The following is a 12,899-nucleotide window of genomic DNA, read 5'->3' as shown; positions in this document are numbered from 1 at the left end:
CTCCAGCTGTGAGCCTCATGTGGGGCTGACAGCTCAGACTGTCAGCCCCAGGGAGGGTGGGGATGTCTCCAGCTTTGAGCCCTGCATGGGGTTGACAGCCAAAAACAGGCAAAGTAACACATTGTCTACACAGACACACTGTCACCCTGACTACCTCCACCTAAGGGCTACATTGCTTGCAAAGGTGGAGTTATGAGGTCAGTGTAGCGGGCGATTTACATTGGTGGGAGCAACGTCTACCTTACGTCTGACGACTGCTTTATGTCGACCTAACTCTGTAGTGTAGACCAGGCCTCAGTTTCAAATAGCCTGACACAAAAGAGCCTATTAGGGCAAGACAGGTAAAGGACCACTAGATCGGTGCTTATGCTGATCCAGTCTCATTGCACCCTTTCATAGGAGTTAGAAGGGGCTGTAGTCACTGTTCAGGGCCACAGGCTGGAAGAGTGGCCATAGAAATTACGCACTGTACCTCTGTTGCCTGGCTGCAGGTTTGGGTATGGATTCCATTCTTTCCCTTCCTGCTGCTGTTGCGGAATTCCCAACACAAAGCCTGACTGTTTAGACCAAATGCGGCCACCAGGTGCTTTTCATGCGGCCACAACAGCCTCCTGGGCAGTGGGGGGGAGGAGGAAAACATTGGCCCCTCCCACTCACTCCTTGTTGCTCCTCATTGCACCGCCCTGCACCGCCTCTGGAGAGAGGTGGAGCACAATGCTGCAGGAACAAGGTGAGTTCTTGACCCACATTGTGGGGAGGGGGTTTGGGTGGCAGGCTCCAGCGCCAGGACATCAGGAACCTGGCTATGCGGCCCCAGCCTCCGACCGCGGGGCAGCAGTTACTGACACACCCCGGCTCTGGCCTCCAGCTGCGGGGCTTCAGCCTCCGGCGCCTGGTTCCAGCTGCGCAGCAGTGGGCTCTGATCCCTGGCTCCAGCCATGCAGTTCCAGTCCCTGGCTCCAGGTTCTGGCCGCGGGTACTGAGCCCCGGCCCTGGCCGCAGGGCAGCAGACATCAGACTCTAGCCACGTGATAGTGGGGCTCATCACCAATCCCCATTGCCCCTGGCCCCCACTGCCTCCCATGGCCCTGTATCCACCCCAGCACCCTGCTGCCTTCCTGGCTTCGCATCCATCCCCTCCATTGCCCCAGGCCCCCACTGCCTCTCCTGGCTCCACATCCATCCCACCATCGCCTCTGGCCCCTGCTGCCTCCCCTTCGCCCCCTCCCCCCCTCATCCAGAGCTTAATGGGTCCTAGGGCTTGCTGAGAAAGGTGATATTAACAAACATGCAAGTATCACTTTTCACAGCAGACTTACTAGCTATCTGTGAAAAGTGATACTTGTATGTTTGTTAATATCACTTATCACTTTTCATAGCCTCCCAGGTAGCTTAAGTGTGATGTGATATTAACAAATATACAAATACCACTTTTCACAGCAAGCCCCAGGACCCATTAAGCCCTGGATGGCGGGGCGGGGCGGGACAGCATTATTTTTATTATTGAGTCTGCCAAAAAAACCTACGAATATAAATTACAATGACTTGGATGTGAATTTATGCATTTTTAATTGTTTTTCCTAAAGTTAATTAAGTATTTTAGGAAAAATTGTCAGTACAGCCAGAGTTGGTGGCTCTGGTATGAGGCCACCAAAAAATTAGTTGTGAGAACCCCTGGCTTAGAGTTTGGGAGGAGCAGGCAGGATGAATTTCACCATGAAAGAGCTGCAGAGAAAATATTGATCAATGCTGTAGTTTAAGTTCACTCGTTTAGTCATCTACCTGAGTGAAGGAAGTATGCATTCCCTCCTGGGCTACTCTGACTTACTTATGTCTATGCCATCCAGAACATACAACTGCACCACAGCCTTCCATCCTTGATATACTCTTGCTGCAATCTTAGCTTCTTCCCATGTCAATCTGATAGCTTTCAATTCTGCTTCTGTTGTGCATTTCCATGTTATCCTGGTCTATTTCATCACCTCTTGCCCTAGGGGTGGGTGGGGGGTTTCTTGTCCAACACCTATCTTGGATATGTTGTTCAGGTCATTCCTCCATTTATGTCCTAGCCATCTCCACTTTCGTTCTGTAATTTCCTGTCCTATCAGTTTCTGTTTTGTCCTCCTCCAGAGCTCTTTGTTTGTGGATTTGTCTAATGCACTTGTTTATGAAAACATGGGAGTTTAGATGATAAGGTCTTCACAAGTTTCGCAAGTTTCGGTGCCAGATAGTAAGACCGACTAAGTAGTGGTGTTAATTTGAAGTTTTGTTTGGAGGTCAAGATTTCTGCCCTCCAGATTGGTTTTATCATTATGAAGGCATGTCTGGCTTTCGCCGTTCTGGCTGTAATGTCTTTGTCTGTTCAACCTGTTGCACTTACAGTGCCAAGTTATATGACATATCCGACCTCTTCTGTGTCGGTCCCAGAAAGTGTTATTGGTGTTTTTTGTTGTGTGCTGATTCCCTTGGAACACGGATACCACCTACTACAGTACTTCAGGAGTTGGCTAGTTGAAGCTGCATTGTCAAGAATCAGGTAAAATTGAGTAACGTTTTACTTGCATGAAAGGATGATTAATAGTTATTTGTGCTTCTTGTTTCCATCATTAGCTCTCTGCTGGCATGGTCAAGTTCCAATCTGAGAAGTTGAACGGGGCATGTAAACTCATGATTTTACCAAGAAAACCGAAGTAGTTTAAGATGCCAGTACTTTAGAGCATGCATGGACCTGGCTAAGCACTGAGTTATGGCAGCCCTTAAGACCTCTGACTTGAAAATGAGGGCAGCAGAAACTAGAATTGATGTTTTAAATGGCCACATCTATAAGTCTAGGTACTGTTATTCCTGCAAGTAGGGAAGAAACTTGAGGAAATGTCCTATAGTGGAAGGAATCTCTTTTTGTGGTGGGGGTGGAAGGAAGAGAGGGGCAAGTTTACCTCAAATTGATCAGACTGGGGAAACTAGAACTCAAGTTGCCTCTGATGTACCCCAAAATAGAGGATTGCTATCTCCTCTTTGCATTTATGGTATAGGAAACAGAGGATTATGATTGTATTCCCGATTCTTATTCCTCAAATGAACCCCTAAGGAATTAAGATACTATTTTCACAAAATCGTAGATTATAAAGCCAGAAGGGACATTTGTGGTCCTTTAACTTGGCTGCCTGTATAACATAGGACTTCCCTGAATTAATTCCTGTTTGAATGAGAGCATATCTTCTGGAAAAACATCCAATCTTGATTTTAAAATGTTCCGTGTTGGAGAATCCATCGCAAGTCTTGGTAAGTTGTTTTGATGGTGAATTACCCTCACAGTTAAAAATTTGTGCTTCATTCTGAGTTTGTGTTTAGTTTCAGCTTCCAGTCATTGGATCTTGTTATACTTTGTCCCTTAGATTTAAGAGCCCTCTGTTATCAAATTTCTGTTCCCCATGTAGGTTCTTACTGTCACAGTTAAGGCCAACTGCACCTGTATTTCAGTAGTTCAGCAAGGGAATCTACTCTTGGCTTTCAGCACCCCAGATGTTGCCTCTCTTGGGTGGAGACACCAGTCTCTCTTCCTTCTGCCCAGGGCATTCCCAGGCTGGACAGTTCCCTGTCTCCATTGTGTCATTCCCAGCACAGATAGATGCCCTAGGATACTTATAGATTCATAGACTTTAAGGTCAGAAGGGACCATTATGATCATCTAGTCCAGGGGTCGGCAACCTTTCAGAAGTGATGTGCCGAGTCTTCATTTATTCACTCTAATTTAAGGTTTCGCGTGCCAGTAATACATTTTAACGTTTTTAGAAGGTCTCTTTCTATAAGTCTATATTATATAACTAAACTATTGTATGTAAAGTAAACAAGGTTTTCAAAATGTTTAAGAAGCGTCATTTAAAATTAAATTAAAATGCTGATCTTACGCCACCATCCTGCTCAGCTCACTGCCAGCCTGGGGTTCTGTTCACCTAGGCCAGCAGCGGGCTGATCAGGGCCTGCGGCCAGGACCCCAGACCTGGGGGGGGGTGTTTCAGGGGTCAAGGCAGAGAGCTGGGGGAGGGGGTTCAGGGCAGAAGGCTGGGGTGTGTGGGGGGGTGCAGGGCAGAAGGCTGGGTGTGTGTTGGGGTGTGGGGGGTTCAGGGCAGAGGGCTGGAGGGTGTGGGGGGTGCAGGGCAGAAGGCTGGGTGTGTGTTGGGGTGGGGGGGTTCAGGGCAGAAGGCTGGGTGTGTGTTGGGGTGTGGGGGGTTCAGGGCAGAGGGCTGGGGGTGTGTGGGGGTGCAGGGCAGAAGGCTGGGTGTATGTTGGGGTGTGGGGGGTTCATGGCAGAGGGCTGGGAGGTGTGGGGGTGCAGGGCAGAAGGCTGAGTGTGTGGGGGGGTTCAGGGCAGAGGGATGGGGCTGTGGGGGTGCAGGGCAGAAGGCTGGGTGTGTGTTGGGGGGGTTCAGGGCAGAGAGGTGGGGGGTGCAGGGCAGAAGGCTGGGGTGCTCAGCTCGTGGGGGTGCTCCCAGCCCCCTGCCATGAGCGGCTCATGGCAGGGGGCTGGAAGGCATATGCCCTGTTCCACCTCCTTCCCCAGGCTCCGTCCCTACCTCTCTCTACGTCCTCTACGGAGCTGTGTGCACGCTGCCGCTCTTCCCCTTCCCCCTCGCTAGGGCAGAAGGCTGGGGGAGGGGGAAGAGCGGCAGAAAGCTGATTGGCGCAGGGACGGAGAGGAGGAGGGGCAGGAAAGCACCATGCTGGGGGAAGAAGCGGGGGAGGGGGGAAGCTTGGCTGCCGCAGAACCAAGCTTCTGCCTCCTGCCCCCGCAGGGGTGGGCGGGGGGGGCTGAGTGGGGCTGGGGGCCGGGACCGCGGCAGGAGCTGCGTGCCACTCAGAATCGGCTCGCGTGCCGTGGGTTGCCGACCCCTGATCTAGTCTGACCTCCTGCACAACGCAGGCCACAGAATCTCACCCACCCACTCCTGTAACAAACCCCTAACCTATGCCTGAGTTATTGAAGTCCTCAAATCATGGTTTAAAGACCTCAAGGTGCAGAGAATCCTCCAGCAAGTAACCCGTGCCCCATGCTGCAGAGGAAGGCGAAAAACCTCCAGGGCCTCTGCTAATCTGCCCTGGAGGAAAATTCCTTCCCGACCCCAAATATGGCAATCAGTTAAACCCTGAGCATTTGGGCAAGACTCACCAGCCAGCACCCAGGAAAGAATTCTCTGTAGTAACTCAGATCCCACCCCATCTAACATCCCATCACAGACCATTGGGCATATTTACCTGCTAATAATCAAAGATCAATTAATTGCCAAAATTATGCTATCCCATCATACCATCCCCTCCATAAACTTAGCAAGCTTAGTCTTGAAGCCAGATATGTCTTTTGCCCCCACTACTCCCCTTGGAAGGCTGTTCCAGAACTTCACTCCTCTGATGGTTAGAAACCTTCGTCTAATTTCAAGTCTAAACTTCCTAATGTCCAGTTTATATCCATTTGTTCTTGTGTCCACATTGGTACTAAACTTAAATAATTCCTCTCCCTCCCTGATATTTATCCCTCTGATATATTTATAAAGAGCAATCATATCTCCCCTCAGCCTTCTTTTGGTTAGGCTAAATAAGCCAAGCTCTTTGAGTCTCCTTTCATAGGACAGGTTTTCCATTCCTCTAATCATCCTAGTAGCCCTTCTCTGTACCTGTTCCAGTTTGAATTCATCCTTCTTAAACATGGGAGACCAGAACTGCACACAATATTCCAGATGAGGTCTCACCAGTGCCTTGTATAACGGTACTAACACCTCCTTATCTCTACTGGAAACCTCGCCTGATGCATCCCAAGACCATATTAGCTTTTTTAACGGCCATATCACATTGGTGGCTCATCGTCATCCTGTGATCAACCAATACTCCGAGGTCCTTCTCCTCCTCTGTTACTTCCAACTGATGTGTCCCCAATTTATAACCAAAATTCTTGTTATTAATCCCTAAATGCATGACCTTGCACTTTTCACTATTAAATTTCATCCTATTACTATTACTCCAGTTTACATGGTCATCCAGATCTTCCTGTATGATATCCCGGTCCTTCTCTGTATTAGCAATACCTCCCAGCTTTGTGTCATCCGCAAACTTTATTAGCACATTCCCACTTTTTGTGCCAAGGTCAGTAATAAAAAGATTAAATAAGATTGGTCCCAAAACCGATCCCTGAGGAACTCCACTAGTAACCTCCTTCCAGCCTGACAGTTCACCTTTCAGTATGACCCGTTGTAGTCTCCCCTTTAACCAGTTCCTTATCCACCTTTCAATTTTCATATTGATCCCCATCTTTTCCAATTTAGCTAATAATTCCCCATGTGGAACCATATCAAATGCCTTACTGAAATCAAGGTAAATTAGATCCACTGCGTTTCCTTTGTCTAAAAAATCTGTTACCTTCCCAAAGAAGGAGATCAGGTTGGTTTGGCACTATCTACCTTTTGTAAAACCATGTTGTATTTTGTCCCAATTACCATTGACCTCAATGTCCTTAACTACTTTCTCCTTCAAATTTTTTTCCAAGACCTTGCATACTACAGATGTCAAACTAACAGGCCTATAGTTACTCGGATCACTTTTTTTCCCTTTCTTAAAAATAGGAACTATGTTAGCAATTCTCCAGTCATACGGTACAACCCCTGAGTTTACTGATTCATTAAAAATTCTTGCTAATGGGCTTGCAATTTCATGTGCCAGTTCCTTTAATATTCTTGGATGAAGATTATCTGGCCCCCCCGATTTAGTCCCATTAAGCTGTTTGAGTTTGGCTTCTACCTCCATATCCTCATTCCCATTTGTCATCCTACCATTATCTGTAAGCTCCTCATTAGCCTCATTAAAGACTGAGGCAAAGTATTGCTTGCTTGCTTTCTCTTCAAAGACAGAGAACAGTGCAATTGCTACACATATAAGTTACCACATAGTATTTTCTAAGCAAACCCATTTTTCTCAAGGTAAGAAACATTACAGGCAAAACATTAAAAACAGTAAGAGAACATACATGCATGGTAATAAGCTTACCAGAGTTCGTCCCAACTCTCACATGGGTTCTGACAAGTGCAGTCTTTTAATACCCATCCTAGGGACATCCTTGTGGTTATAAGTTCAGAGCTTCAGTACAGAACAAGCACCCTCGTAACATGTTCAGTTCCCTTATTATATGGTTCGGGTCTTTGAACTGGAGTCTCCGGAACCAGGTAGTTAGTATACAAAGAATCTCTCCCCAGGGCATATCTTCAAAAGGTTGGCTTTGTAGGGGGAGAATTTGCATTCCCTTCACCTCAATATATTTCTTAAGGAAATCCACTTCAGAAGTATTGTTCCAAAAAAACCTTTGAACTTCCTCATACCTTCCAGGGACTGCATTAATCTTGTCTTTCTGTTAAAGAAGTTCCATACAATTTCACAATAGTACATAAACATTTGCACTTGTTATGCCGTGAACTCCAAAAGTGTTAACCCTAATTCAATAAGGTTTAACTTAATTCAGTAAAGTTTATCTTAATTCTGCAAGGTTTGTTCAGGATCTTGTCAATCTATCACACTTACAGACTGGAATCAAGTCACCACATAACCTTCTTTTTGATACGCTAAACAGATTGAGCTCCTTGAGTTTGTCACTATAAGGCATGTTTTCCAATTCTTTAATCATTCTTGTGGCTCTTTTCTGAACCCTCTCCAAATACATGCAAATATGTTTACTCAAAACTTTAGCCAAAACTAGGAAGGAAAAAGTAGGAGGTGTGGCCAGGATAGTTTTTTAAGTTTTTCAAAGAGTTACATGAGATGTCAATGGAATTTTCCCTTTCTGAGCAAACTTTTACAAAATATAGGCCTAGGTTACATTGACAAAACATATGTATGAGAGATGGTGATTATACAAATAAACAATGGAAAATTAGAACCTCTACATCCCTATTTTGGACCATGCTCTGCTCCTTGTTTTGCAGCGTATCGCCCCAAACCTGTAAAGACTTAAATATGCACTTAACTTTACACCTGCAGGTAGTCCCATTGACGTAAATGGGATTACTCCTGGGTAAATTAAGCATGTGTATACCCATTTTCCAGATCAGACCTAAGTGAACATTTTAGGACTTAGTTTTGCATCTTTCCATATCTAGAGAAGGAAAACGAAAGAGGGTAAAACACCATGGAAAATAATAATACAAAATAATTTGCTTATGCAAATGCAGTGCAGACAAGACTTAAGTTTTATGATGAAATGGAACTTGGATGAGATATCTTTTCTACTGTATTTTTCAGGGTTCTGATATTTTATAAAAATTATAATAGAAAGTTAATATGAAGAAAACTTGTGACTGAATAAAGAACAGGAGTACCTGTTCTTTTTGCGGATACAGACTAACACGGCTGCTACTCTGAAATATGACTGAATAGTTAGTTAAAAGTATTGTAACTGAAGAGTTACTTGATAATGTTCTCTAGCGGCTAAAGCAATCCACTGGTGAATAGAACCATCTTTTTGTAAGATATGCTTTAGTCCCTCACAAGCTATTGAGCTCAATGCAGGGGTAAGTGGGTGAAATTCAATGGCCTGTGACATATAGGAGGTCAGGCTAGATAATCTAATGGTCCTTTCTGGCCTTAAAAGCTATGAACTCTAGATTACATAGCTCTGCTACTGACTCACTATGTGGCCATGGGCAAAGCACTTAAATACTCTGTTCCTCACTGAAGACATCTGTAAAATAAGTATAATGAGATGAATATCAACATGTATTGATTAGAGAGCTACATATAGATGGAGGTGAAGTTTAGCTGCTTCACTGCTAGGCACTGAAAAAAGAAACTGAATCATAGCACAGAGGAAAAATTTCTTGGTGCCTCAAGTCCAAAGCAAGGAAAACACATCACAAATGACTTTTATAAAGTGGGTAAGAAGTTGTTATTATTCAAAAGCCTTAAAATAACATTGGTTTCATTTACAAGTTATGAAAACAGGATTTCTTTGTATTTATCTAATATATATTTAGAAAGAAACTATATGATAGTTATAGACAAACTGGTAAAATACACCTTCTTAACGTCTGGAGACCATTGCTGGTAACATTCCAAGGATCAAGATAAGAATATACCCCTTAGTGTGTAAGTTCATGTTCATATAGATGAATAATATTATAATTTGGATACATATTTACTTTCAATTTTATCCTTTTATCTCTTCACATTTTGAAGAAAATGAACGCAGGTCTTCTAGAAAGCTCACAGAAGCAGACTTGGGTGAAGAAGTGAAAATGTTAAGTGAGTGCAAATCCATCTTGACTGATAAAAAAAAGACAACATCAAGGTATAGTATCAGACAAAATTTGCTTTCTCCATTCTCAGTTTGCTTTCTCCATCTTCCTGTGTACAATAAGAAGAAAATATATCAAGTAAGAGAGCAAATGAAAATAAGAAATGCAATTATAACAGATACCTACATACCATAGTAAGGAAGTTTATCAATAATTCTCCCACCTCCATAGTGTTAGTGATTTGGTAGTGGTACCAATGGCCAAAGCCAACTAGAAGGATCCACATTTATGTGATCCTCTGCCCCCAGGTCAGCCTCTGTTCTGAGCATTGACATCTGGTAGATAGAAGGATTTAACAATCATCGATGCTAGCAACTTTAAATCAACAACTTAGTATTAAGGTGACTTGTGGATGAAGGCCCAAGAGTTTGTTGTGATTATTCACACCAGGAGAAGTATGATGACTGAATGAAAATTTTGTCAGTGAACATCTGGAGCCAGACCAGTATCAGGTGAAGGTGCCTGTGATGGGACAGCTAAATTAACTGTCTTGTGGCTGAAAGCTCACAGTTAGGCTTGGCTGAGGGGCTCCCACAGGAGGTGCAGCACTGGTTACAGAGCAGTGGAGTAGAAAGACAAGAGGACTGGGAGAAACAAAGGGGAGCAGAGTTGGAGGGAATTGAGAACTGTAATTTAGCATCGTATAGTTAACTGTCCTTTTCATCCTCTTTTAGTTAATGTTGTTTTTCTTTGCAGATAGACGTCTGTTTTGCCCATCCGTTTTGCCATGTTTCTGCCCTTGATTATGTGCTGGAACCTGCTGAAGGGCTGTCCCAATTTAAAAAAATAGATATATCCAAGGCAGCATGTGAGCTATTGAGCTCACAATGATTGCTCGGTTTGCCTACACAGTCCATTAATACCTGTGTATAACACGCAACTTTGTGAAACACTTATAAAGCAGCTATTATTGAAAAGGGCAGAAACTATTCTTGTAGGTACAATAGAGTCCTGAAGAATCTGTAAGTACAGGACAGTGCATTGAAATAGTTTCCTTGCAGGAATGGGTGTGAGAGTTGCTTTATAAAATCAAATTTAATCCTGTTGGTTAAAGCTTCAGTTCCTACCTTCTCTCCACTGCATGCTTTCTTGTTGTTGAGAAAACAAGACTATTGTGCATATGTGGAGAAGACTAAGGCCTAAGTCTTCAAAGAGCTGAAAACATCTTTTGCAATGATGGGAGTTCCCTTTCCACACACTGAAATCAGAAAGCTCTTGTAGGATTGGGATTTTAGGCTTAGAAACCAGGAACTGACTCCTTTTCTCCTTCCCTTTTATATCAGATGGGAAAGCGAAAGTGATTGTGCAATTCATGAAGATTCCTTGAAAGACTTGGACACAGATATGGTAATGAAACTATACTTCTCGATTGAACATGTGTCCTCTGGAAAATGAGATTTATTTATTTTTTACTTTTAATGACTTGATTTTTCTTATGCAAAAACTGCAGAAATTCTGGGCTAGATTGTGTACTTGGTTGCACATGTTCAAGCCATTGGCCAGGTTCTCAGCTCTGCTCCAGCAGCTTTGCATCACAACAACAGCTCAAATCAGCCACAGACCATTCTTAATCAGCCCCTTAAGATTCCCCCTGTACATGTCATTAACATTTTTCTGTTGTTTTAAATTTTAGAAAGAATTATTTGCAGCAAAACTGAAGTTACCTAACATATGTGTAGCTCCTCTTCAAGTAGATGCTATGTATCTTTCTTTCCTCTATCTTAGGTGCCAGAAATATATTTCACAGATCCAAAACAGTTACTTCAGATCTTCACAGAGCTAGAGGAACAAAATCTTGCATTGATCCAAAATAACCAAGACTTAGATGAAACTATGGATGAACTTGAGCAGATGGCAAAAATTATAAAGGCAAAACTGTAAGTTATTGAACTAGAGAGAGCAATATGTAGTTCAGAAGCTAGTTGGTACCTCTTCACCGCTGGATATTTTGATTACCTGACCTATTCCCTGAACAGCAAAGCAGAGACATTTTCAACATAGTCATGCTTTAAGTATGGCTCATAAGGTATTTTGAAGGAGCACAATTTCTGAATAAGGTAGATACATAACAGAAAATAGCAGTTTCACTACACAAGCTTGGCATTTTTGGGTGGCAAAGAGATAGACTGGGGAGACAAATATGCTCCATGTTGTGTATGTCCCATTTGTAATTAGTAAGGTCCATATAATCCCTGGCCTAGTGTGACGGAGTGGAGGAGAAGATGCTGGGATTATTATTTATGCAGGATATTACCACGACACTCATTTAACCATAAATTCCTTTATGAAATACAAAGGCTGAATGGTATTTATACAATTGCTCTAAACATGCCTAAAAAGCCTAACTAGTAAGCAGTTTACTACATCCAAGCTCTAACAGAACACTTACAAATGGGCTAAACCAAGGGGTGCTTTGACACATATTGGTCAGCTCCAACATGGTCAGGCAGGGATTAGCAATGAACCCTTTCAGAGTTTATTTTTTGTATACCCCACTTAACAAACAAGTGATGTCATTGCCAAGTCTCAGACTTTAGCTAAGGCCAGGTGAAGCAGTTTCTTATGTTGCCAATTATGTAATGCACCTGGTACCCAATTAACCATGTTTTATTTCTATTACTTCAGCCCAAACCTTAAATAAGATAACACAGGTATTTTGAAGTTTCACTACAAGTTTAACACAACTCCTCTTCTTTTTTCATGATCTCATTCTTTTTGGTCACAGGCTTTCTGCCTTTCGTGCATGCTAATATCCCAACTCAATTTAAAACCATAATTCACTCAAATCTAATGAGGGCCTATATTCCTACAGAAGGGCACAAGGAGGCTCTTTTCCTCCTCCTCCTCCCGGCCCATTCAACAGACTGTGGGAATACACCTCAACCTACAGGGGGAGCAGGAGGAGTCAGGGCCATGCCCCCATCCCTTTTGCAATCAGGATCCACTTTAGACAGTGTGGTGGTTATGGCACTTTTGCTAAATTTCAACATGGGTAATTAAAATTACTTTACTTACATTCCCATTTTGAGCTGGATAAGAGATTCTTCTTCACTTCCTGCCCCACTGGGTTGTGTAATGTGTCTGAGTGCTGTTAAATAGCTTTTGTGTTCCAACCCACAGCAAGGTGAAGTGACACCTATATATTATTTTGTATGCACTTTAGGAGGAAAGCTACTTTGTGAGCTGCAGATATTACTTCACAGATGCCTTATGGCCTTCTGTCTAATGGTGCACGTGAGCTGTGTTAATATCCTTTCACAAATGCACAGCTTATTTGTGTTTTATTTTTTAATTAATGTCAAAGTTTTTAAAATCCATTTTTGTTCATTTTCTCTATTTAATTGCCTAATTTCTACAGTGCATAATGCTTATTTGTTATAGTATCAATTGATAATGACTGATGACAGTCACTGTAGTGAAGTTTAAATAATGCCAAGATTTGTTCTAGCTGCCTAGAATGCTTTCAAATGTTAACTTATATGAAAAAAGAATTCCTGTCATTTTCTTTCCCCATACAAGAGGTAAACTGATTTATTGTTTAGACTTGGAGCTTTGAAGTCTTCCTTTTCT

The 12,899-nt window shown here is 43.1% G+C and overlaps 1 protein-coding gene across 1 annotated transcript in view; it reads left to right on the top strand.

The window, feature by feature from the left end:
* Positions 1-12,899, top strand: part of CCDC38 (coiled-coil domain containing 38) — a 54,734-nt gene that overhangs the window by 23,972 nt on the left and 17,863 nt on the right. The window contains exons 8-10 of the mRNA XM_065413345.1: positions 9,211-9,322; positions 10,613-10,676; positions 11,055-11,206. Of these exons, the coding sequence (XP_065269417.1) occupies positions 9,211-9,322; positions 10,613-10,676; positions 11,055-11,206 (328 nt within the window). The remainder of the gene's footprint in view (positions 1-9,210; positions 9,323-10,612; positions 10,677-11,054; positions 11,207-12,899) is intronic.

Source organism: Emys orbicularis, chromosome 1 (assembly GCF_028017835.1).
Source record: "Emys orbicularis isolate rEmyOrb1 chromosome 1, rEmyOrb1.hap1, whole genome shotgun sequence".
In the NCBI taxonomy this organism is placed as follows: domain Eukaryota; kingdom Metazoa; phylum Chordata; order Testudines; family Emydidae; genus Emys; species Emys orbicularis.
This window is presented reverse-complemented; position numbering and strand designations above follow the sequence as displayed.